At 41.2% G+C, this 26,160-nt stretch overlaps 1 protein-coding gene and 2 non-coding genes across 3 annotated transcripts; 1 reads left to right on the top strand and 2 right to left on the bottom strand.

Annotated features, from left to right (window-relative positions):
* Positions 1 to 4,502: 4,502 nt before the first annotated feature.
* trnas-cga (transfer RNA serine (anticodon CGA)) lies at positions 4,503 to 4,584 on the bottom strand. The gene has a single exon. It is a non-coding gene; the product is annotated as a tRNA-Ser (tRNA).
* A 575-nt stretch (positions 4,585 to 5,159) lies between these two features.
* Positions 5,160 to 5,231, bottom strand: trnag-ucc (transfer RNA glycine (anticodon UCC)). Its single transcript has one exon. It is a non-coding gene; the product is annotated as a tRNA-Gly (tRNA).
* Positions 5,232 to 6,220: 989 nt separating this feature from the next.
* LOC146566785 (uncharacterized) lies at positions 6,221 to 26,045 on the top strand. Its single transcript, XM_085285815.1, has 11 exons — positions 6,221 to 6,423; positions 8,026 to 8,038; positions 9,942 to 10,339; positions 16,458 to 16,596; positions 19,491 to 19,638; positions 20,097 to 20,187; positions 21,395 to 21,470; positions 21,779 to 21,901; positions 21,988 to 22,051; positions 22,834 to 23,046; positions 25,801 to 26,045. The coding sequence occupies exons 1-11, from the start codon at positions 6,221 to 6,223 to the stop codon at positions 26,043 to 26,045; spliced, it is 1,713 nt and encodes a 570-aa protein (XP_085141941.1).
* Positions 26,046 to 26,160: the final 115 nt, after the last annotated feature.

The following is a 26,160-nucleotide window of genomic DNA, read 5'->3' as shown; positions in this document are numbered from 1 at the left end:
GATGTTTTCATTTTGTGAAAAATTAGTATCGTTACATTACCATTCAGTTTGAGGGTTACAACAGAAAATTATATATTTATTGCTCACGGGGTATCAGATGGGATTATTTTAATAAACCATAAACATTTTGGCTAATAACTATTTTTATTCTCCTGTAACTTTATTATATAAAGAGCTAAATCCTCCAAAGTTTCAGGAGAAATGCGTCATAATAAGAAGTGTTTGTGAACGAAAAATCAGCAATGTGGGATACTGTTTGTCCGTGATTTACACAGGGGGAACAAATTGTGGCAGGACCAGCCTGATATTATTTGTATCCCACTATAACTTCGTTGTATAAAGAGCTAAGATCTCAAAAATGTCAGGAGTAGTCAGTCATTATAAGAAGTGTTTGTAAACTAAAAATCAACAATGTGGGATACTGTTTGTCCGTGATTTGGACAGTCCAGCGTGTGCTCCCGACGCAGGGGAAACAAATTCTGTCGGGGATACCTAGTTTGGCACGATAGTAACTTCAGGTCACTGCAACAAGCCCAGGTACAGTTTACCGACGGATGGGTGCAGGACCTTGAAATGCACCGTGTAGAACGAAAGACCATCGTATGTATCATAAGTTTACCAGTCTCACAAATCGTCTTCATAAATACACAATCGTTAACCGTTTATTAATAGGACCTTTGAGCTCAACGGTAATTAATTAGCAGTGGAAATAATTTCTGGTACGCGTTACAGAAATGTAGCAGTGACAATAATACTGTATGCTGTAATCGTACTGGGCAATTGGTGATACAAAAAACTGTTTTATCCTGTCAATAAAAGTATATGTTTTTGTCAATGTACCAAAATAACAGAAGCGAAACGCAATATTGTGTCAGGACAATTCACTATTTATGCACAACAAACAAAGGAGCGACAATTTCTGTTCAGCGCCAGACTTGCTTGTAACCTATATCACCAATTATGTTATGAAAATGACGCATTAACTACAACAGCAGACTGACCTTTGTGGGAATGCTTGGAGCAGACTAACCTGTGAGCTGGAGTGTTCTGGGACGTTATATTTGGTCTTTGAATGGCTGCAATCCAGGCCACCCGTCGCCTCTTTGTTACTTCGGAAACATGGCTCGAACAATTTCTCTTCAACAACGTAATCCGATAACAACCGATCTCTTTACCCGTCGGCTTCCCGTGGCTGTCATGCGACCGGCTATTGCAGTTAATAATACAACAGCTTCTTGCCATTTTTGTGTTTCTTTTTTATCGCTGTGATTTCAATTGAAAGCCTGCGTGCGCTCGTACCTCTTGCCACGAGTTCCCAGAATCCTTTGCGGTTTTACCCCTGAATGACGTCACATTTTCAATCTCTATATAATATGTATGTTAAATTTTATATTTGGGGTGAAATATCAAGTCTTTTCAAGTAAACCGGTTCAAGTCCAATTCAAGTCCCAAGTCATTGGTGTAAAAGTCCAAGTCAAGTCACAAGTCTTAGAACATTTTTTCAAGTCAAGTCTAAAGTCATAAAATTAATGACTCGAGTCTGACTCGAGTCCAAGTCATGTGACTCGAGTCCACACCTCTGGTTGTTTATGATCAGTAAAAAATAAAACAAACAGTGGGACACAGAGTTTTCTTAAAAATAAACACATGAAAAAAGTCTTTGGTATATTATCTTAATTGCCTCTAGATGCTCCCAGGGCTAGGACTCAGCTGTCTCCAGCATGGACTGCAGGATGGAAGCAACAACAATAAAGAGGATGATAGAGAGGAGGAAGGCTCTGTGGATGACCTGCAGCTCAATGAGGCCAGTTTGGACAGCAAGAATTAGCAAGGTGATCCCTTCAGTCATCCCCCTGCACAGAGAGGAAGCAACCTATTATGCTACAATATAGTCTTTGTGCCAGCGAGGCTTGTACTTGACGCGTGGCAGTCTTCTGGCAGTAGGTGAGCCAGTCTGAGTGTGGTGCAGCCTAGCAGTGTCAGCGTTCTTTTCAGTCACTGGGCGACAGCGTGCTAGATGAGTGGCATTCCAACTCTTTCCATCACTCAGCAAGAAGGCATTCAAGCCTTTGGCTTTTGTTACTGTTACAGGAGGGGTAAATCTGGGATGTCCTTTGGGAACATGGTGGGGTTTCCTTATCCTCACACTCTCTCCTGGTAGAAAAGAAGGTTTCCGTGCGTGACGCCTACCATCAGTGTAACGTTGCATTTTCAACTGATATTTCCGAACTGAGTGACGTGCAACGTATCCAGTGGAGACACAGCAGGAGGCAAAGGGAGTACATCCAGTATAGTACGCATCTTCCTGCCACACAGGAGTTCTTAGGGAGAGGGAAGTAGAGGGAAGTAGTTGCATGCGGTGTTGCACAGTAAACTTGAAGCCAATCCAGCACAGTCGCCTTCCATGGTTTCGACTGCTGGATTGATGTCTGGATACAGGTGCGGAGGGCACGATGAAACCGTTCGATTGCTCCGTTTGCAGCTGGGTAGTAGACAGATGTTCTGCTGTGGGAGATGCCTCTATTCTGGAGGAATGAGGTGAACATTACAGAGGTGAACTGTGCACCATTGTCAGTTATGATGTTCTCTGGGTTGCCATGACGACTAAAGACAGATGAGAGGAACTGAATGACATCATCAGTAGTAGCATAAGGTGAAAAGGCAAGCTCAGGCCATTTGGAGTAGTAGTCAGTCAATGTTATGACGTATCTACAAGCAGGTATTGCAGTATCAAAAGGCCCAACAATGTCAAGACCAAGTTTTTTCCACGGTCCATCAGGCAGTGGGACGGGTTGGAGAGGAGCAGGATTAGTATGTGCAGTTTTGTCATTGGACTGGCAAAGGAGGCATGAGGTTATGGCAGACTGAACTTGCGAGTCCATTTTTGGCCACCAGTAGAGATCTCTTAATCTTTGTTTTGTGCGCACAATGGTGACTTTCATGTGCCAGTGCAATCAGTTTAGGTCTCACTGAAAGTGGTGCAATGAGCCTTGAGCCTCTGAGAACATAATCACTTAGGGTTGAGAGTTCATTACGGATTTTGTAGTAAGGTGCAAGCGTGACATCAAGTGCTTTGATTGAGGCAGGCCAGCCACTTTGTATTTGTGAACGCAAAGCAACCAGTTCAGGGCAAGTTGAACAGGCAGAGTCAAAGCCCGCAACTGGAAGTGAGGACATGGCAGCAGAAACTTGGGCTACCATTTCATGATCTGAATCTGATGTGGAATGGGAAGAAACAGGCAGGGGCAGGCGAGAGAGACAGTCAGCTGTATAGTTCTGAGAACCTGGGCGGCAAATAACATCATAGTCAAAACACAGGAGGCGGGCAGACCAGCGGGCGATGCGCATGCCAACCCTATTAAACCCTTTGGTGCTCAGCAGCGTTGTCAGAGCTTGGTGGTCTGTCCGCAGAGTGAAACGTCGGCCCCACAAATACGTTCTCCATTTCTCTGCAGCCCACACACAAGCATAAGCTTCTTTTTCAACAGTTGAGTACTTTTGATCTGTTGCAGGCAGTGTGCAGGTAGCAAACGCCACAGGTTTTTCTGTGCCATCAGGTTGCACTTGAGCAAATACAGCACCAAGCCCATAGTCACTTGCATCAGTAGAGATCACAACACGCAAGGCAGGGTCAAACAGTGCCAGTGCAGGACTATTCACCAGGAGTTTTTTTACTTCTTCAAAGCTCGCTTGTGCACCTGAAGTCCATGTGAAAGTGTTCTTGTCGTTAGCACAGGCACACATAGGGGCTACAACAGTTGCAAAGTTTGGCAAAACTTGGAGTACCATGACACCAAGCCCAGGAAGGATCTCAAACTGAGGGAACTGAGGAGGATTAAAGGGGCAGCACAGCAGCGTTTTGGAAAACAGTGTAAAGGCTTTTCAGGAAGCTTTTAGGACGCTGTGAAAATACTGAATTTGAATAGTGGAGGCTAGAAGTAGTGAATGTATCCTTCCTCTCTATCATTAGATGGAGAGAGTGTACAAAGGCCGGCATAGTGGGTCTGTGGCCACTCTTGCTTGCACTTTTGCGTGTCCGTCAGCCAGCTGTGGAGAAGAGCAAAGTTTTAACATGCAAAGAGCTGAAGTGAAAAGCAGTGTTCCAAACAATGAAATGTGTCCACTCTTTGTGCTTTTCATGCAGTAATGTTTGATGTTTGAAGCAATTTCTGCTGTTGTCCCATTGCCGGTGAAATCCGCTGTCCCTCCAATCCCGATCCTCTTGCAAAGCAATCAGCATTTGTCAGACGCATCAGTCATTGGCGGTACTCAGACAGGATCCTGGATGACTACACGTCTGGGGTGGCTAAGAGAGCAATTGAAGGATGCCATGTTTACTGAATATGTGCCTAATTTTGTCAGGACATAGCTGGGTCCATTGCTTCTGCGTGCTCTATTTTCACAAGCAAAGGCCTGGCTCTTTCTCCTGGCACCTTCTCAGGTGAACTCCATGCCGTGGCTTCTTCTCAAATCAACGTCTGGACTGCCGCAAAACAGCTGACCGTTGTCGACAGGATTCGAACCTGTGCGGGGAGACCCCAATGGATTTCGAGTCCATCGCCTTGACCGCTCGGCCACAACAACCACATTTGGTTTTGGAGCTACATACTTGAAAGACATACGTCTTCCAAGTCCTACGCCACACGTCTTTCAAGTAGGATGTGCACAACAACGGCCACGCTGGATTGTAAATGCGGTAGCTGCATGACTTTGGTGAGAAAGCTTGTGGTTTTGCAGTTCCGTGAGATCGGTGCAGCACAGCTGCGGTTGAAGCTAGCTGGCTGACATTAGCTTGCTTGTTTGCATGAACAGTAACACACACAGCTGATGATTTTGCCACCGCAAAGAGCTGATCAGTACATGGTTAGTAAAATGTTATCTTCATTCCAAACATTCAGCACAATATTTAAAGTGGGACTGGGTGTCTTTATGAAGAAGTAGCGTGTCCAATCACAGTTTCATGTAAGAAGGTATATGTATGAAGTGATGAGAACTCAAAGCCTGTGTGAACAGTGTCTTTCCACAGCAAACGGTAGCAGCGAGGCCGATGAAGAATGCACCTGGCCTGACATTGTAAGCCTTTGCAGAAAGAGCGGAGAACGTTTTTACTGTAAAACAGTACGCAGCCCACATGCTTGAACAGCACTGCGAGAAGCAACTGCGATGGCCGGGAATCAAACCCGGGTCAACTGCTTGGAAGGCAGCTATGCTCGCCACTATACCACCATCGCTGTGAAAAAATGCAACATCACTGATTCATTGTCCGGCTTATGAAGCTTTCAGGACAATTAACAAGGTGGGCATTGTGATTACTCGCTTGTCAGGTTCTAAACTGGTCAAAAGGTAGATCACTAAAAAGACTAGTGCTCTCATGCAACTGCACATTTAATCTCATCAGCTAAGCTTCTTTGCTACTCAAGTGTGGCCTCTCACGCATTTAAACTCTTGTGTGATTTTTAGCACCTTGAGAGTCGCAATGGTCACGCGAGTTCTTCAGGTCACAGCAGACAAGGTGCGAATAGGTGTGAATCTGTCTTGGGACGAATCTGGGACGAGGACGTCTTTGGCTCCTCTCTCAAGTTATTGGACTTTGGCAAAAAGGTTTCACGCTTAATTAAAAAATGAGAGCAAGTGTCTGTGTCCCGAATACAAAGTGGGAGCTGGTTCCACAGAGAGGGGCCTGAAAAGTGATGGCTCTGCCTTCCATTGTACTTTTAAATCCCCTCGGAAGACAGCAGTCTGAGAGCAAAGCACTCTGTTGGGATGATATGGCACTGTGAGATCTTGTAGACAAAATTGGGGGTGATTATTCAAGACCTTGTGTGTGTGAGGGCAAGTATTTGGATTTTTATTTGGGATTTAATTGGGAGCCAATGAAGAGAGAAGTCCATATGGGGGAAATATACTCTCTCCTTCCAGTCCCTGACTGTGCTCTGGATGCAGCGTTTTGGAAAATAGTGTAAAGGCTTTTCAGGAAGCTTTTAGGACACTGTGAAAATACTCAATTTGAATAGTGGAGGCTAGAAGTAGTGAATGTATCCTTCCTCTCTATCATTAGATGGAGAGAGTGTACAAAGGCCGGCATAGTGGGTGTACCAGAGCAGGGCTGTGTGTAAAGCACAGCCAGGCAGCTGAACACTGTATTGTTCTCTATTTTGTCCTCTTTGAGCGCGAGACAAGCCACCACAGCTGGCAACACCTGTCAGTGAACACATTCAGGATGAAGATGGGAAGTGAGGAAGAACTGCTGTCAGTGCTGGAAGAGCTCGACCCCCTCCCCATCACTGCGCAGTCTCAGCAGCCCTCACCCACCCCTGCCTCTCCTGTAGATGCCTCTCAAACTGCATCAGTTCAACCCCGAGTTGAATTATTCCAAGACCGAGATGAGCCCATCTGTTTTGCTGAAATCCAAGAAGACATGTGGTCAGTGCTTGACTACCTCCCCGTCTCTCAGCAGTCTAATGTGCTCTCCTCTCCTCATTCACACAACTACTCGACTCCTAAACAAAATCTCATCTGTCCTGCTGATTCCCCTCCATCCAAACTGGCGTCCTCCCCTGTTGCATTCACTGAATTGCCGTCAACAACCCCCATCTTTTGCCAACTAATGAAAAACAATAATTTCACTATAGACGATTGGACCGATTTCAATTGAATTAAACTGTTACTCCTGTTATTTCAACATCTGTCTTTGTGTAAATAAATGAAAAAACAAACAATAGATGCTTCTGTCATAAGTTACAGCAGGATGAAACAACCTTCATGTAGTTCTTGTTTTTAACACTGCAAACCTTCTTTAGTTCTTTTGTTTCCTTTCATATTCAGCACACATCTGTCAGTGTCCACTAACTGTCAGGGAAAAGCCAGATAAAAACACTGTGGGGTCTTTTGGGACACGTGCTCGTTGGGTTTACTCATAGATATCAGAAATGATCTGTTCTGTATTCAAAGGATACACGAAGGACGTTTGTATTAAATGCAATATAGCGACTGATCATATGCTGCTTTCTTTGGGGGCTTTTCACCACCATGTTACACAAATCCAGTTTCTAACTGAAAAGAAAATCCTTCACCATTTTCTAATCAAATTCCCTGGTTTCCCATGTCAGAGATGTCATGGCTGAAAGGATCATCGCATATTGAGCTCAAAGCTAAACTCTTGTGTAGGGCCTCTTTCCATGTTGCACCATTCATTTTAAAAAGTCCTGGTAACAAGAGACAGAGGTGACTTGATGTATTACAGTTACTTCCCAATTTACAGAAATGATGTGACTTCTGACATTTTCCTAGCAGGAAATGTGCTACTGTGGGACACTGAAAGAATAAACAGCAAGGCACGTTTTGTTTTAATAACTTTTCTTTACTTCATTTGTATGAACTAGGTTTACCTTACAAAATCTTATACTGTATATAATGTTTTATGTTTAATTCATGTCAATGTCAGCTCGTGTTTACTCGGGTGAGCAGTACCGGCCCACAAAGAGAATGCTCTTGGTGGGTTTATGTCGGATGAAGAAGATGAAGTGATGATCAAAGAACATTTCAAAGCCCACACTGAGAAGTTGTTCAGAAAAAGAAGTTGAACCTGACCAAGATGAAATCCAAAATTGGGAATTAATTGTTTTATTGTATTATTTTTAATGTCACATATGGTGCTGTGTAATCCGTGTATGTATTATGTGTCTCTGCTGATGTGTTTCATGCCTCACTTTCATTTTACTGTAATTAGGCTAGTTTTAAGTTTCTTGAGTATTCTGATAAGGATACTGTGTAGTATGATTTGCAAATGAAGAGGAATCAATTAGTCTTAAATTAATTGACTAAGAGAAATGAAGCGTTGGAAGAATGTTATGTTGATGACTATGAGGTTTCTGGGGTTTATTCAATAGAGCAACAACTGTGTGGGATCTTTATACAAATTCTTATATTCTATTTAGAGCTTGCTTTAAAGTATGTTAGCAAAAAAACAGCGCACGCATTCGTTTTCACGATTTTTGTTCTTCTTTAGTCATTGGGTCTTTTTAGGTGGTACCTCCAGGTACCACAAGGGGGGATGTGGTGGATTTTTGTGTGATATGTATAACTATACACTATATATCTATGTGCACTGAACATATATATTTTAACTTTCATGTAGAGTCTTAAGCACAAGACATTTTGCTTCACCATGGTTTATTAAGGTGGTGCAGTAACAGGGCAGTTAATGCTGCTGAGAGTTCTCCTGCATAACTCGCTCTCCAGCTAACTAACCTTCCCTAACGTCTTTCATGCAGCACATGTCTGTATCTATTTTTTCTACTCTTTTACAGAGCATCTTTTTGAGTGTCTTGATTTTAATTTGATCTAAAAGGGTTGGATCTCCACATCGTTGGTGGAAGAAGATTATCAGGATGGCTTCAAAATTTGCGACTACAGCCCCTCTTCTGTGGAACCAGCTTCCAGTTTGGATTCGGGAGACAGACACTATCTCTACTTTCAAGATTAGGCTTAAAACTTTCCTCTTTGCTAAAGCATATAGTTAGGGCTGGACCAGGTGACCTTGAATCCTCCCTTAGTTATGCTGCAATAGATGTAGGCTGCCGGGGATTCCCATGATGCATTGAGTTTTTCCTTTCCAGTCACCTTTCTCACTCAGTATGAGTTAACAGACCTCTCTGCATTGAATCATATCTGTTATTAACCTCTGTCTCTCTTCCACAGCATGTCTTTTATCCTGTTTTCCTTCTCTTACCCCAACCGGTTGCAGCAGATGGCCCCGCCCCTCCCTGAGCCTGGTTCTGCTGGAGGTTTCTTCCTGTTAAAAGGGAGTTTTTCCTTCCCACTGTCGCCCAAGTGCTTGCTCATAGGGGGACATATGATTGTTGGGTTGTTCTCTGTATCTATGAAGCACCTTGAGGCGACTTTTGTTGTGATTTGGCGCTATATAAATAAAATTGAATTGAATTGAATTGTGTTAACTTGTGTAGTTACACAAGTTACACAGGCAGAATGCCATGTGAACACTGTCTCCAGGTGGAAAACAGAATGAGCGATACACCTGCTGTCAGGCCTGCAGGGTTTCTCCCTGTGATGTTCTTCTCTGTCTTGTGGTTGACTTTTTTTTTTTTTTACTGGCACAAATAATTTGTGGGGCGTCTTATTGTGACACCTGATTGTTGTAGTATTTTTAAAATGGCTGTGCAAAAAAATAAAAATAAGAACCCCAGATGCATTGCCTGCATTTTTAGATGAATAGTTGTATATAACTTTATTATTTACAAAATTTTTGTTTAATTTTAATTTAAAATAATTACCACTTATATTTGCATTTCAAGTTATGAAAATAATTTACTAAACATGTCTGTGGTTTTTATAGTAAAGAGAAAATATAACTACTACTAGGGTTTTATGTGTTTGTGTGATTTCAGACCAGTTGTTTTAATAACTGTAAATTTGGACGTGTGAGGTTGTGCTGAAAAGAATGATACCAAGAAAGACAAGGTAAAAAAAACAACAACAATCAAAAGCAGCCAAAAATGGCCAATTATATTTTGGACCTCAGAATATTGACCCAACAAATCATGAAAAATGAGGTTTCAATAATTGTTTGTGACAGTGCAGCTTTCTGGCAGTAGTAGTAGTCAGTACAATTTGATTTTTTTCTAACAAAAACAGTATGAAACTTAAGTTAGACTTGTGTTTGGAAATGAGCCCCCGCCCAGTGTTGTGTAGCTTTCTGGATTTTATACTTATTGGTTACATATTTATTTATTATACAGGCTATACAGTACACACATTTTATGTAACTGAAATGTTTAATTATGTGGGCTATAGAAAATAATTAAGTTATAGACCATATTTATATGAAACATATGCTTAATGTATATTAATCATATGTAACACCTGCATATGTCTTTAAAACAAGGCTTTGATTTTGCCACCCCATTTGATTTCCATGCCAGCCTGGAAAAATTTCTCTAGATCCGCCCCTGGACCTGTCCTGGACCAGCAACACCAAATCAGTGACTAAAAGAGCTCAGCAGCGACTGCATTTTAAGAGACGACTGAAGAAGGTGCACATCCCCAAACCCATCTTTAATACTTTCTACAGAGGTACCATGCAGAGCATCCTAACCCGCTGCATCACAGTCTGGTATGAAAACTGTCATGCGTCCAATCGCAGAGCCCTCCAGAGGATTGTGTGGACCGCACAGCGTGTTATTGGCAGCTCTCTACCCAGTCTACAGGATATTTACACCTCACTGGGAAAGCCACTAGCATCATGGCTGACCCGCATCACCCTTCCCATCAACTGTTTACCACACTTCCCTCCAGAAGACGACTGCGTCATCAGGAGCAGGTTGGCAAGATTGTGCAATAGCATTTTCCCCCAAAGCAGTTTGGCTCCTGAACACCATGGTTCCCTCCTCCGCACTGAAAACTTCTCCACACACTTCTTGGACTACATAATACTCTCCTCTAATTATTATTACTATTATGATGTGAACATTTTGTGCACTTAAATCTTACTGTGCTAATGACCCCTGCATCAGCACCTTGTTTGGAATAGCAGTGGAGAAGACATAGATTCAATGCTGCAGACGTCTGAGCAAAGAAAGCTTCTAGAAGAGTAAAGACTAGCTAGAAGAATGAAGATTCACAGAGTAAATGTGAAAATTCATCACAGGGCTCTATGCACTTGATTAACTGACCATGAGCAAGTTTGCTAGTCTGGAGCATTCAGATCCACCACAAAGACTGTTCAGTGCTCACAGAAACTGCACAATACCCAAGAGCTGCATCTGAGCCTCTACAGGCCTTAAACAGCATGTTAATGTTCAAGACAGTTTAATTAGAAAAAGACAAAACAAGTATGGTTGGTCTGGAAGGGCCGCCAGGAGAAAGCTTCTTGTCTCTAAAGAGAACACAACAACTCAGTTGAGGTTTGCAAATTTGCCCTTGAAAGCTTCTGGAGCAACATATTTTTAAAAGATGAGACTAAAGTGGAGGTTTGGTCATAATGCACAGCAGTAACTTCAGCAAAAATCAAACACAGCACAAACACCTCAAATCCACTGTCAAGTACGCTGGTTCAATTGTGGTGATTTGAGCTTGTTCTGCAGACACAAGCAATAAGCACCTTGCAGTCCACGAACTCCTCTGTATGCCAAAGTTTTCTAGAGTCAAATGTGAGGCCGTCTGTCCAACAGCTAAAGCTTCTCCTAAATTAGGCCATGCAACAGGATAATGAGCCCAAGCACAGCAGCAAATCTACTGCATGGAAGTCCAGACCTCAACCTGACAGAAATGCTGTGTATAAAGAAATGCTTGCAAATGTTGATGAATTGAAGTTATTGCTGCTAACTGCTGCTTCTGTAACCGACTCAATCATAGAATGATTATGATATTGAAAAAGACAAATGCCTGAATCCTAAATTGTGGATATTCTTTTGTTGTGATCTAAAATGTAACACTAAATGTGATTAAAACACTAAAAATCTGGACTCTTGGGCTCAACAACTGCAAGGATCACCAGCCCGAGGAAAACACAAAATACACATGACCCGGTGACAAAGACAATTCATTCTTGAATGAAGACATTGATCTGACTTTTTAAAATTTTGCCAATTGTGTTTATTATTAAATTATTGAGGAAATAGAAAGGGGGGAGGGGTTTTAAAGAAGAAGGTAAAGGAAAGGGATAGAAAGGAGGAAAGAGATAGAGGAGAGAAAACCCCAACAATCCCCTCTGAGCAAGCACTAGGTGCGACAGTGGATAGGAAAAACTCCCTTTAAAGGAAGAAACCTATGACAGAACCAGGCTCTAGAGGAGGCAGTCAACTGTCGGGACTGGTTGGGGGGTGAGGGTGAAAAGAGAGGGGGGGGGGGGGGGGGGGAGGGAGATGGGACAGGTGATAGCAGTTAAAGGGAGACAGGGGAGGGAGAGGTGTCAGGAGAGAAAGGGAGAGAAAGGGAGAGGAGAGGTGAAAATTAAGATGGAACAGACGAGGTGACATTAGCAGTAGAAAAAGTAGAAAAAGTAGAAAAAGCAGGAGTGTCCCTCCTCCAGAAGAAGCGGAAGCGTTTTTTCTTCTTTTCCATGAGCTTTTCCACGAGCACTTTTTTCTCTAGGATGAGGGTTCTCAACTGATCGATTGTTTCTGCATTCTCCTGCTCAAGTCTTTTGCATGTTTTCTCCACTTCTTCTAATTTGGCTTGTTTGTCTTCGAGCCTTTCTTTCATTTCTTTAGATGTTGCCTCCTGCATTAGCTTTGCCTCGTGCAGCTCTGTATAACTCTGTTGTAATTTGTTGTGCGTGTCTTCCAACTGCTGACTTCTGCTCTCGATTTCTTGAAGTGAACACTGCAGGTCTTCGTTTGTTTTCTCTAGTTGTTGCTTTAGCACCTGCATCTCAGTGTTTTTGCACTTCACGTTGTCTGAAAGTTCCTCGACTTCTGTGTTTTTTCTCAGCATGTCATTGAGCTTACTCTGCATCTCTGAGCATTGGTTTTGCAGTTTTTCCTTTTCCTCTTCCAGTTCAGGTGTTTTGTAGTTCAGTTTGTTATAAAGTTCTTGCAGGTTTTGGTTTTTCCTCTCAAAGTCCTGGAGAATTTCTTTGTCTTCTTTCTGCTTTATTTCCTGTTGTTCTTGGTCTTGAAGCAGCTCTTGATATTTGTGCAGTGTTTCATCAAGCTTTACCTGCAGCGCTCCGTATTGTTCCTGCACACCTTGGAGTTGGCACTGCGTGTCTCTCTGGTCCAGTTTTTCTTTCTCTTCAAGGATTTCTTTATTCTTTTGCAGAGCTTCATCAAGCATTACTTGCGAGCCTTCGTTGTGTTTCTCGATGTTCTGAAGTTTGCAATCCAGATGTTTCTGTTTCATGTCTTGCTGTTCTTTCTCTTGAAGGAAATCTTTATTTCTTTGCAGTGCTTTATCAAGTTTCATTTTCAGCGCTGTGTATTTTTCCTGCACGTCTTCAAGCTTGCAGTCCGTTTGTTTCTGTTTAATTTCTTGTTGCTTTTGTTCTTGAAGCAACTCTTTATTTTTGTTCAGTGTTTTATCAAGCTTTACCTGAAGCGCTTTGTATTTTTCCTCCATGCCTTGGAGTTTGCACTGCTTCATGTCCTGTTGTTATTTTTCTTGGAGGAGTTCTTTAATTTTTTTGCAGAGCTTCATTAAGCTTGATTTGCAAGCCTTTGTTGTGTTTCTCCAGGTCCTGGAGCTTGAAATCCATTTCCTTCTGTTTTATCTCCTGTAGCCTTTTTTCTTGAAGAAACTCTTCATTTGTGTGCGGTCTTTCATCAAGCTTTACTTGCAGCTCCTGATTCTTTTTGTCCTTCAGCACTAGTTTTTCTAGTGCTTTATCAAGCTTTGCTTGGAGCTCAAAGTTTCTTCCCTGCATGTCTAGGAGTTCCATTTCTTTCAACTTTTGAATATCTTCCTTTTCTAGAAGCTGGTTGAATGATTTGTCTACTTGATCAGGAAGTTGAATTTTGTCTTCCTGATCACAAAGAGGAGAGTTGGGCTTTACTGTTTTTTTCTGTTTTCTCTGAGACATGTTTGAATCTGTAAACTGTCACTCTGTTTATGTCTGAATTAACTAATTTTAAGAAACTGTTGAAATTACCTGGACTGCCTCAGCCCAGGTGATGTAACATTAGCAGACAGAGGGTTTGATGTTGCAGAATCTTTGGAGCTGTGCCATGCTGAACTGAAGAGCCCAGCTTTCACCAAAAGGAAGAACTAACTGGGCCCTAGATTGCCCAATCAAACCTCTTAATGCCACCTGCCCTCTCCTACATTAACTGTGGGCTCACCTTGTAGAACAGAGTTGAGTGTGGAAGAAATGGCAAAAATATGGAGCTGAAAAGCTGAGAGAGAAAAAGAAATGATAAATAAATCAATGTGTCAAATTAACTGACATGTTAGCTGGTGGAGTGCCCACTGCATTATATATATATCATCTCTTTTTTATAATAAATAATCAAAAACTTTATTTAAACTAAGATTTTAAAAAATATGTGCCGTGATTGATGTGCTCTCAGACATGTGCTTCAATCCACACACAAATACAAAACAATCTGACCACACGTACAACTGTTTCACAAACTCTATAAAGCATTCACACTCCAATGGATGCATCAGAAAGCAGCTTGGGATTACAATCTTGTCCAAGGATATTTCGCCTGCAGACTGGAGCAGCCAGGGATCAAACCAGAAAACTTTCTGATCAAAAGCTGACTTGTGCTAAATGCTGAACGGCAGCCAACCCATTTTAGCCATTTAATGAATGTGCCATTTAATCTTGGCTGCAGCCAAGATTAAATGGCACATTCATTAATTACAGAGTTACGGATTGTTACATGGAACTCAAAAGAAATAATGAACCCATCTCGTGTCCTGTGTCTTCTATAGCTGTCTGTACTTTTACTTCCAAAGTTCATCAGCAAACAGTTTGCAGGCCTCTAATTATCAGGCTGTACTCAAGCGCTTGAATTCAACCTAAAAGCTGTGCTGTCATACAGAACCAAGTACCCTCCGCGGAAACTATAGCTAATGTCACAACTGGATCTGATGAGACAACATCAGTTTGTTTGTTTTGCTTTCATAACAAATAGTTTGAGCCATATACAAATACAGAAGTGACAAAAGGAAACATATTTACAATCCAAAGTCAGACTAACAGTTTTCAGTAGCACAGTCTTTTATTTACAGTCTGCTTCTCCTGGTGGTAAACCTCTATCACATGTTTGGATTAAAAATTAGGCCTATATAGCTGCTGGTTCCAGTTTAAGCAATATGTTAAAAATACTAAATTCTTCATTGATTTGAGCTGTGGGGTTTGCTATACACTGGCAGAAAATTGTAGAGTAAATGGTGAAAACGAACAAACCAAATAACAAGATCCTTGAATTCCATCTTTTTTATTAACAGAAACTCCAACAAATTTGTGCCCAATTGATGATGTTTGGGACATGAAAAGTCCAGTCCAGCAGGTGGCGGTAATGCGCCTTAAAGCTTTAACCGCCAAAAAATACAAGAGCAGAAGAAGAAGAAGCCGAGTTCCCGCTTTATGGCGTTTTTCTCTCCGATTATTGTCAAGACTGATTTAACACTTAAAGGTAAGTATCGAGCTAATATTAATCCGAGTCTAGTTAATCTTGAGTTTAGCTCCTGAATGAGGCTTTCTGTTGCTCTCCTCGGTGTCTCTTCTCAAGTTTTTGTGAACAAGTTGGAAAAAAAAATCTGACTAAATTGACTCAAGCTGCTTTAAACTAATTTACAGAAAGATATCACCAAAAGGTTGTGAAACACAGAGAAGAAAATAATTTTATTAGAAGAAAGCTTTTAAATGAGCTCATTGTAATCAGAGTTTGTGTTGTTTTATTAGTCTGTTATTAAGGCTACTTAGCATCTCTGTGGCACCTGCACAGCTTATGAATGCAGCTTGCTAGCTAAGCTAGCTAGCGCCACCCTTCTTCCATATAAGGTCACTTCCGGCTCCAAAAGACCCAACATGTTGGCGGTAAAAGTGCTATAATGAAATACATTTATGAGAAATGTAAAAATAAATGTGTTCCAGGCTAAAACACAGCTGCCTTTATCAGCGCAAAGTTGTGATGAGGCTTACTCAGATGATGGCTCAGATTTCTACACCCACTCGGATATACAGATGAAATCAAGACAAGTACATCAATACAAAAATTCACAGGATTGTTCAAAAAATAATAAATTGCATGAATATAGGAAATCTTCCTCTCAGTGACTGAGTTGTCTCATTGTGTCCTCATTTTTTATAAATCAAGGCCTGAGTAACCCAACCTTAAGTGTTCATTAAGGTTTTTGTCACATAGATAGAAAATAAACTCAGAGATTAAGCGGCTGTTATAAACAGAGTGATTAGTTTATGTAAAAAATGTAGTTTGTTGTTGTTCTGGTTTATGTGCTGAAAATGGTTTTATTTGTGTATGTTCAATGTGTTAGACTTGTACATAGTTAAATATATGATCAAATAATGTTGAATCCTGGATATGGATTTGTAAGCAATGAAATTTGAAATAAGGGGGTAGGAACAAGAAAACTTCATCCTACTCCTTTTCGAGCACACACATTCTGTAGACATAGATATTTGCATGAAAACTTGATGATTTTTAAGTTTTGTTATTTTTATTTTTTTCTGTTGTTATTTCAATTATATTTGCATGTTTGAAATAAATTTTATCTATCTATCTATCTATCTATCTATCTATCTATCTATCATTTCTCACGGCACACGTATATTGTTGGGTTTTTTCTTGGCCAGGGCATATTTTAAAGAGGAATTGCTCTCCTGGTACTGGTGTGTCATACTGCTGAATTTGGTATCGGTGCTCAAACCTTTTGTGTTTGTTTCAAACAAGTTGTCCACCCAGGGAAGCTAAAATGTGTTCTGTGTGTTCTCAGATGAACATATGAGACACTTTGACTCTTCAGTGCAGTGTGGAGCTTAACAAAGTTCTGTTTTGTGTCCCAGCTGATCAGGAGGAGGAGAAGAGTCTGACGGAGCAGCAGAGGAAATTTCAGCTACTTGGACTCAGCTCAGCCACTGCAGAGAAAACAATGAGCTCAACACAGAAGGTGACAGATACTAGTGTTAAGAAATACTCCATTAAAAGCTGAAGTACTGATATGTATATTTTATGCTAAACTAAATGAACCTTGTGCAATATTAATGTAATGTAGAAATAATGTATACAATGTATACAATGCCTACATCTTAGACGGTGACGTTGCCTCTAAACATCAAAATGAGCAGGAAGATGTTAAAGTGGGATTCAGCAGGATTCAACCCTAACATCAGCTGTAGTGGCTCAGTGTGGGGAAAAGGGTCACAGCTCACAATCATTTCTATTGAGAGCTCCAGTAGATTTTTTTAATGTACAGGCTGTGATCAGCTGACCTGCTGCTCTCTGTGAATTCATCCAGATGTCTGCAGATGTTTCATGAGTTGTCCTGGCTGATTTCCTTTCTCTACACTGACAGTACACTGTCTTTATATTAGACACTAAACTGTTGGTATGTGGGTGGAGCTCAGTGAATGAATGTCAGCATCATGAGCTTAAGTTTAAGTTAATCTCTGCTACACTTGATGTAATCTAACTCTGACATGAGCACCACAGTCACTGTGCACCAGTCACACACTGTTCTTTACTTAAATCCATCACATTACAGTAAACTTGCCTGCTTATCCTGCACTAACCTGCAGAGGATTTTACTTGTATCCTCCTGTGGATACAAACCAGCAAGAACTCATCAGATCTCTGTCACTTACCATTAATGAAGTTTGGCTTTTATTAATAAACAGAGAGCACGGATCCGTGCACAGGAGGATACAAGCAGCTGCTTCTGTTTGCAGTCACCGTGCACCAGTGTTGTGTTTAATTGTGTCAGTGTTCATTTTTAAACACGTTTTTTAAATCAAATGTTTATGTATACATCAAGATTAATGTTCCAAACAAATGACACTGTACAGCAAATACATACATAGACATGTGCAGCAAAAGGAATCCGAGAAGATGTTTAACTTCTAAATGTTTAAATTGTTTGTTTTATATCCAAAGTCTGTCAGTTTGTCATTCCCTGTTATTGCTGCTGACTAATCACTCAAAGTGACACAACATGACCGTGGGTCTGATTTTTCTGGTAAACTTGTTTAGCAGCCCACTGGAGACGGATACCCTGTTCTTTGAACTTTAATACTGGACAGAAAATCGTCTCCTTCCAGAAACAAAGGGTAGCATTAGAACTTGTGTGAACAGCAAAACAATGTAGAAGATTTCCTTTTGTGTCTGTGTTGTGTCTAGGGCTGCCACGATTTGTCGACTAGTCACGATTACGTCGACTATCAAAATCGTCGACGACTGATTTAATAGTCGACGCGTCGTTTGAAGCTTTGTAAGATCCCAAAAGACGCAGGAATAAGTAGCAGGATTTAAGAGTGTAATAACGGACTGAAACAGAAGATGGCAGCACTGCATGTACAAGGATGCCAGCTGCCGTTAAACCCCGAAGAAGAAGAAGAAGAAGAAGAAGAAGAAGAAGCAGCTGTGTCCCAGAATTCATAGCGCGGCCCAGCTCAGTTTCCAACAATGGCGGCAGCTAGTTAGTTTTAATATTACTCTTATTATTCTTTCTGGGTCACAAAATAAACGTTTAACATATTTTCAGCCGAGAATGTAGCTGTGTAAACCTCAAATATCGGCTCAGTTTATCAGGACACCACATATTTTCAAAAGCGCTCCGACGTTTTCAGAGACGTCTGTTACCCACTAGCTCGATAGCTAGCCGGGGGCTAGGTCACTAGCACGGTGAGAACATCGGACTCCAGGCAAATTGTTTTCAAACCCACCGCCGTCTTTCGCTACTCAGGTTAAATATATATGAGTCACTTAGATAAATTAAAAATGTTGTTGTTTGGCTTTTTTTTTTTAGTATTTTATTTGTTCCTGAGTAAATCGGTTTGTCTGAGATTAAAGTTATAGTTTTTACACAGCTGAATAAACGTCAAGCAGACAGCTGATTATCAGAAGTGTGAGATGCTGGAGAATATACTCCGTTGTCCTGTTATATTTTAGATAGCAAGGAGTTTATTAAACTTCACCGAAACAATCTGCAAATTTCATTAAAATTGAATAAACTATCATCTTGTCTTTATTTTTAGTTAGCACCTTAAAAGCTTAAAGCTATAAGCTAATGATAGTTATATAAGAGCATATGCTGCATGGTGCAATAAGCTGTAGTTTTACATCCAGTGGATGATGATCTGATTAGTCGACTAATCGCATAAATAATCGGTGACTAGTCGACTATCAAAATAATCGTTTGTGGCAGCCCTAGTTGTGTCACATCATTTTGGCTCAAGAGTTTACTTTATTGCTATGTTTGTTTTTTGCTATTTTATTACTACATTTGTATTGTGCAGCACTTCGGTCTGCCAGGTGTGTTTTTAAAGTGCTATATAAATGATGATGACGATGATGCTTACGGAACAGCTGAAAGACTTTAAAACAAACCTGTTACTTTAATGATATTTCTGTGGTACTACAGAGTCCAAAAGAAGTATCGCAGTAATAATTCATCCAAATTGTAACTTTTAAATGTCATTATCAGCCCAAAGGTTCACAACCAGTTCATCCCTGATAGAATGTAAATATATACAAATCTATAAATTGTATTATGTATATAACTGTGAAACAAACATAATGGACCATTAATGTATCATAATAGTACATTTCTGAATTTGGGGTATAATTCCAGGTGGGATGAGTGTCTGTACAGCTCCTCCTGTTGATGTAAAAAAAGAAAAAAGTAAATGCCAGTTTTTTTTAGGTTTTCATGTTGATGTTGTAACACAGTAAAGAATTACTCTTACAGAAATAAATGTCATTTTTTCAACTTGCAGTTAAATTCATGTAACTTAATGCTGATGCTGTTGACGACTGGGGCTCACACGTCTTTTACTTTGTCTCCAGGACCGACTCACCATGGTTGACCCACAGGAAAATAGCCCGCAGGACATTCCTGACTATGACGGCATAGAGGATGAAGCTTTCCCCCCACTCCCACCACCACACTCCCCAGGCCGGGGAGGCCAGGAGGAAGGAGACCCTTTTGCAGATGGTAGATGCTGCTGTGCTCTTACAGGATTACTATGAGGTCTTTAAGATGTGATGATTCAGAACTTTGTATTTTAAATTCATGGTTTAATGAAGAATCATAGAAAAATAAGATTCAGGAAAAAAGGCTAATGTGGGAGAAATACAACCTCTCATAGTCCTTCCACAAAGCTTTTTGGAACAGCTTGATAATAATGAATTTGTTAGTTCAGCCTAGAATTAACAAATGCATGAACTGGTTTTTCAGCATCTCTCTGAGACTGGATGTTTCTAACAATAACAACACACATGTTTTTGTTTGCGTGAGCAAATGAAACCTATCAGATACTGTTCAAACCAGCACATTTCTTCTGTAACCTCCAGTCTATAATTTGTCTGGATTTAAAGATAAGCTTGAAGTTTGCCACGCTGCCAACAGAATGAGTTAGAAACACATCCTGTTGTCATGTGTTTTCAATGCAGGAGATGAAGGTGAGGTATCACAGCTGGCTGATGTCCCTACTGCTAAAAGGAGAGGCGTGAAGAGACCCCAACCCAAGCTGGACTCCCACAGGTAGCAAAGACATTTATATCACGACAGAGGGTTGAAATGCATTAAAATGCGCATTTAAATAGGAATTTGATGTCATCTTGTGTGAGCTGGGACACAAGGAGGCCAAAATCATTGATTGACGTGTGCAGACTGTCAGTGTTGCAGCCAGGTTGAACACGAGTCTGTGACTGCACTGGTTTTTATCACCGTTTCACTAATAATCGTGCACAGAGGCTCAGAGACACACTGACACACAGAGTTGTTGCAAATGTTTGAAAACGTAAGTTTGTGGAAAGAACTTTGCACAAAAAAAGTGATGTGATATTATCTGAGTGGCGACACCTGTCGTTTCGCAGAGTACTGCAGCGTCTTCTTACGCTTTAGCGGCGGGTACAAATGACTGCATCTGTGTGATGATGGTGCAGCTTCACTCTGCCAGTCATTTAAAGAAGAAAGACTCTAATACCATTGTTGTTTTCATCATTTGGATGGGCAAAATTCCCAGACTGAAAATTGTCAGAGCGTTGGAGACATCCCTGGATGTGTGTGAGAAAGATGTTTCCAGTCTCTGTACACCTATAGTGTGAACCTGGTTAGTATTGCCAACCATAAGTCAGGCTCGTTCCCAGTAGTCTCCCAGTGGGTGTTCCAGTGGCACTCCTCTGTTACTGTTCTGTTCACAATGTTCCTGGACAGAACTAAGTTATACTAAATCAAAGGATGTTAAATAAGCTTTTAAGTAAGAACGTCGATTATACTTAGGATAAAACTTGCAAGCTGTATTAAAGAAAAACATAGATTTTCATTTGATAAAATATTCAAATTAATTGCAACTTTGCTATAAATATATATATATATATATATATAGCAATTTTTTATTTTTAGATGGAGAAATTTGACTATTTCTCATTATACTGCCTTATGTACAAACAGGTAGGAAAAGAAAGGTTGTGGGCACCCTGAAAACCAAACACCCTACCCCCCCCCCCCCCCCCCCCCCCCCCCCAACAAGCTACTGCCTTCTGAACATGGTACATCTGAAGGCACTGACATTTCCATTCAGAGGGTCTGTCTGTGTTGGCCCTGTGACAGGCTGGCGACCTGGCTGCTGGGATGGGCTTCAGCCATCCACGATCCTGAATTGGATAAGCCAAATACGCCTGGATGTGCTGCTAACCCTGCTTGTAATCCATTAATGGTTTAACTTAGTCTTAATATTTTTTCCCAGGCTGATATCAGATCGAGGGCTTCCAGCTCTGGGCACTCTCTTTGACAATATCCAGTTCAAAGGCAAAGGACACGAGGTAGGATATGATAACATCTGTCCCACCAATTACCAGATGTGAATGAACATTGGTTTTTGAGCTAAATCTGTTTGGCCTGTCAGCTTTTAATTAGATGTCCTAAATTTGGTTTGAGACTAAAAGGTCAAAAGTTGCCCTTTCTGTCGTGGTCAAAAATGAGTGAGGGGAACCAGAGGTTGGTTTACCAAATTAAGATGTCTTTTGTTCCAATGACTGGAAGTCATTTTTTAGTGGGAAGAAGAAGCGTCCTATCACACACAGCCCTCTTTCATATCACTACTCGCTGTTTTTGATGTTTGCCCCATTAGGCTGCAGACCTGCGGCTGCTGATGCAGAAGATGGAGAACTGGGCCCACAGGTTGTACCCCAAATTGCAATTTGAAGATTTTATTGACAAAGTGGAAAGGCTCGGCAGCAAAAAGGAAGTGCAGGTGAGAGGAAGCAGTAGAATATTTCCTGCAAGCGTGTGGGATTCCTAATGTTCAGAATTTGTAATTTTTTACTCATTCTTCTATAGACATGTCTTAAACGAATACGACTGGACATGCCCCTGACACATGAAGATTTTACAAGTACAGATGGTAAGAAGAAAAATCATTACTGATGGGGATACGGTGGACTAGGGCTGTGAGATATGACCAAAGTCTCATCTCCCGATATAAGAATTCTATCGTCCGATAACGATATAAATCACAGAAATGTAACATTTTCTGTCAATTCTGTGAATCTCGACTTGCGTGAAGTGTTTCCAGCTGCGCGTCATGTAGCTGGAGTCGAGTGTTTTAACCGATGCATGAAACGACACATTTTTAGACAGAAGTTGTAACGGCGCCGTTTTCTTTGTGAGTATTTATTACACGGCGTGCTGCGGGGGAAAGCCTGTTCTAACGTTTGAGTCTAAGGTTTATTTTTTAGCACCTGGCGGCTCTGTTTTACTTCTCATCCGTAAACACTCTGCTCTTTCACGTGATTCCGTTTATTTTGAAAAGCCTCAACAGGATCTTGAGCTTTATTCTGAAAGGTTTATGTGGAACATAAACAAGCGGACACGCGATGGTTTTACCGTCGTTGTTGCTAACGACAACGCATAAAAACAGGCGCTTGTCCGTCCGTAGTGTGGTTATATATAAGAGAAAGAGAGAACTTTACTACAGTGACATCAGAACCATGAAGAAATATTGCCGTAAACAGTTTATTTTGCGACACCACGAAACAAACGATAGCGTAAAATGAAATAGACGTTTTTGTATATATCGTTGTATCGAACAGCCCTACGGTGGATTCACACCTGCAGGTGCACATAGGAAATACTTGCCATATTCCACAGGACTTAATTATCAGCACTGCTTGAAATTGTGTTCAGGTGCTGGTGACGAAGAGGTACAACGTGAACTGGAAACATTTGGGGATCCTGATCTGTTCAGCAGAGAGAGTTTTATTAATGCTCCCCAAGGGCAGATTGCCGAAGCCCTCGCTCCCCCACCTACTCCCTCTCTGACCGAAGAGCAGCAGAAACGTATTGAGCTGAACAGACAGCGGGCCCTGGAAAAGAGGCGCGCACGCCAGCAGCAAATTGGTAAGAATGGCAAAAATGTATCATACAGCTGGGACACAATATAACAGAAATAATTAATGATTCTGCTACAAAACATCCAGCGAAGGTTCATAAGGATCATCTAGCTTCATTGGTGTATTAACTTTATATGAAAATACAAAAAGCAAAACATTGAATGTACAGTATATTGCCAAAAGTGTTTGCTCATCTGCCCCCACACTCATATGAACTCGAGTGACATCCCATTCACGACGTCCGCCTGTGCAGCTATATCAGCTTCAACTCTTCTGGGAGTGTTTATGGGAGTTTATGACCATTTGTAAGGTCAGACACTGATGTTGAAGGCCTGGCTCCAAGTCTCTGCTCTCATTCATCCCAGTGGTGTTCTGGTCAGGACTCCCATGCCAGAGTTCATGTCTTTGTGGACCTTGCTTTGTGCACTGGTGCCCAGTCATGCTGGAACAGGAAGAAGCCATCCCCAAACTGTTCCCTTAAAGTCGGGAGCCAAAATGTCTTTGCATGCTGAAGCATTAAGAGTTCCTTTCACTGGAACGAAGAGACTGAGCCCAACTTCTGAAAAACAACCCCGCACCGAAATCCCCCTGCCACCAAACCTGGAGCTCTGTTGTCCTGGCAACTGCTAAGTTGACTTGTCTATCGGCTTTCCAGATTGAGAACTGTGATCCGTCGCTCCATAGACTGCATCTCTCCTGTTCTAGAGTCCAGTGGCGGCGTGCTTTACACCGCTGTGTCCCATTGCTTTGCGTTGCACTCTGTGATGTAAGGCTTGGACTACAGCTGCTCGGCCATGGAAATGGATTCCACGAAGCTCTCTGTGCACTGTTCTTTAGCTAATCTGGAGACCACGTGAAGTTTGGAGCGATGGACTCCACAGAAAATTAGCAACCTCTGTGCGCCTCAGTATCCACTGACCCCCACTCTGGGATTTTACGTGATCCACCACTTGATGGCTGAGTTGCTGTCGTTCCCAAACACTTCCACTTAGTAGCAGCAGTCTGCATGCCTAGGTGCTTGATTCTATACAGCTGTGGAAGTTACTGGATCACCTGAATTCAATGATTTGGATGATGGGTGGTGAGTGAATACTCCTTACAATATAGTGAAGTGGATCTAGTGTATATATCCACCAGAAACCCTGAAGGTCGAGTGACGAGTTCCCGTATTGCACAGTTCGTCCAAACCACCAGAGATTCCTCACATTAGTGTGGAGTTTGGTAATAAGAGGCAAAGCATGTAGAAAACATTGATTTCTTTACTGCCTGTCTGATGTCAGCTTCAATTAGGCGTAGTATTTTTGTTTTTGCCTTACACTTGTGATCCAAACTGTTTTTACTTCCTCTTTAGTTAAAGTGGAGCCAGCTGTCTGCGATCTATTGTCTACAAATCTTTAACAGTGACATTAAATCGTTCTTCAGGGTCCTCATTTACCGCAGAAATGATGTAATGTGATTTAAATGAGACCCATAGAAAAGAAAATGACCTGTTGATCGGTCTCTATTATGAGCCTTCACCCATAAAAATGTGTTTACAGTTTATAACTTACTGTACATGGTGTTATTAGCACAAACACTTTAAAGCTGATCATTTAGGACTGTAACAATAATCCAGAGAGCAATGTAGTCAAACATCTCACAGTTAGTTTTATTGGGAATGAACTTTGACCTGTTAGGCCCCCAGGGCTTTTCTGAGCTTCCTGCTCGAAAATGAAGAGGCCAAAATAAATGGAGTATTTCTCTGCAATTACAAACTCTGTGTAAACAGTCTTGGTATCAAAATAAAGCTAACGCTTGTGAGCTGTCATCAGAGGGGTAAATATTACTGCAGATGTTACTATGTCAAAGTTACTGGGACTCAAACATAGAAAAAAATGATTATTTCCCTCACCTAATTTTTAAAAGTATTTTATAGCTTATATGCTATAAAATATACTTTGGGTCACATTTAACTCCAGAAAATCATAAATCAAAATATGGATGTTACCTGTCCACAGATTCATGGTGATGTAACTGCTCTTTTAACTGTTTGGTGTTTGTAGAAATGGTTTACAGCTGAGATTCAGAGGCTTCTGTGGACACTCATGTCTGCACTTATATTTCTGACCTCGTGTTATAACCGATTAAATGTGATCTCCTCTCTTTTCCCCCATTTTTGGTGGTGTGGGTGCTTAACTAGTTAAAGTACCAAACATCTGTCTCCTGTTGTTGTGTCACGTAGGAAAGAAGCATCAATATCTGATGAGCAGACTTGTTCATTTGTGCAGATTTCTTCTTTTGTGTGGTTGTTTTTTCCAAGTGGAGATGAGCATCTCTAACAAGTTGATTTGTTCACATTTGCACATCTGCATTTTTGAGAGAAATGAGTTTTTTGAGTTTGTGCACTATATGCATATAAGACAACCATTTCCTTTTTCAGTATTTTTGTGTGGTGCATTTTTCTCTGTTTTAACAAAAGAGGAACAAAGAACATTTAAGTCAACCTAAGACGATTTGTTTTAATTTTTACATGGTCTTACTGAGGTGATGCAAAGTGGAACATGCAAACTGTTTTTTTGGTAATGTGCTGGAAAAGCTTGATAATGGACCTTGAAAGTGCTTAAAGTGCTTAAATTTGACCCTGAACAATGAGTTTGAACCCTGCAGTTTACAGTTTCATTTTTCATTATCTCAGCTTTGCCTGTCTTTTATAAATCGTAGTAGACTGAGTGTGTCTGTGTTGACTGAAACCATCACTGTTTCTAATTCTCAACCCTTTCAGGCCCTTCAGCCTCTCAGACTGCTGACATGTTAGGAGACAAACCTCCAGCTGCATCCTCACCAAATGTCATCAAAGGTTCTACTGATGGAGATGAAACTGTAGAAGATCCTGACCTCGAGCCTTCCAACAACACCTCCACGCAACAAACCAGCCCGCTTCCCCCCAAAGACTCTGAGCCCGCTGAGGCTGAGACCGGCCTCAGCCCTGAGCAACAGCTCAGCAACGACTGTGTAGAGGGGGATTAAAGTTCACGTGCAGCAGTTTCTGCTGAAAAGCTTTGGCAGTGAGCAGATTTAAAGGTTTCCCAATGTTCGTGCCTGCTCATTCGAGTAATGTTGTGCATTTCTGGTGGTTTATATC

Source organism: Mchenga conophoros, linkage group LG9 (genome assembly GCF_057382185.1).
Source record: "Mchenga conophoros isolate Kocher_MC1m ecotype Shallow Benthic linkage group LG9, M_conophoros_male_GT1.1, whole genome shotgun sequence".
In the NCBI taxonomy this organism is placed as follows: Eukaryota; Metazoa; Chordata; class Actinopteri; order Cichliformes; family Cichlidae; genus Mchenga; species Mchenga conophoros.
The sequence above is the reverse complement of the archived record's forward strand: the minus strand, read 5'-3'. Positions and strand labels throughout refer to the sequence as shown.

Bases quoted from the DNA above. Each gene is read 5' to 3' on its own strand.
- LOC146566785 (XM_085285815.1), top strand. From the start codon at position 6,221: ATGAAGATGGGAAGTGAGGAAGAACTGCTGTCAGTGCTGGAAGAGCTC. The intron at 21,902-21,987 runs GTGAGAGGAAGC...ATTCTTCTATAG, and splicing joins GCAGCAAAAAGGAAGTGCAG to ACATGTCTTAAACGAATACG. The intron at 23,047-25,800 runs GTAAGAATGGCA...CAACCCTTTCAG, and splicing joins CGCACGCCAGCAGCAAATTG to GCCCTTCAGCCTCTCAGACT.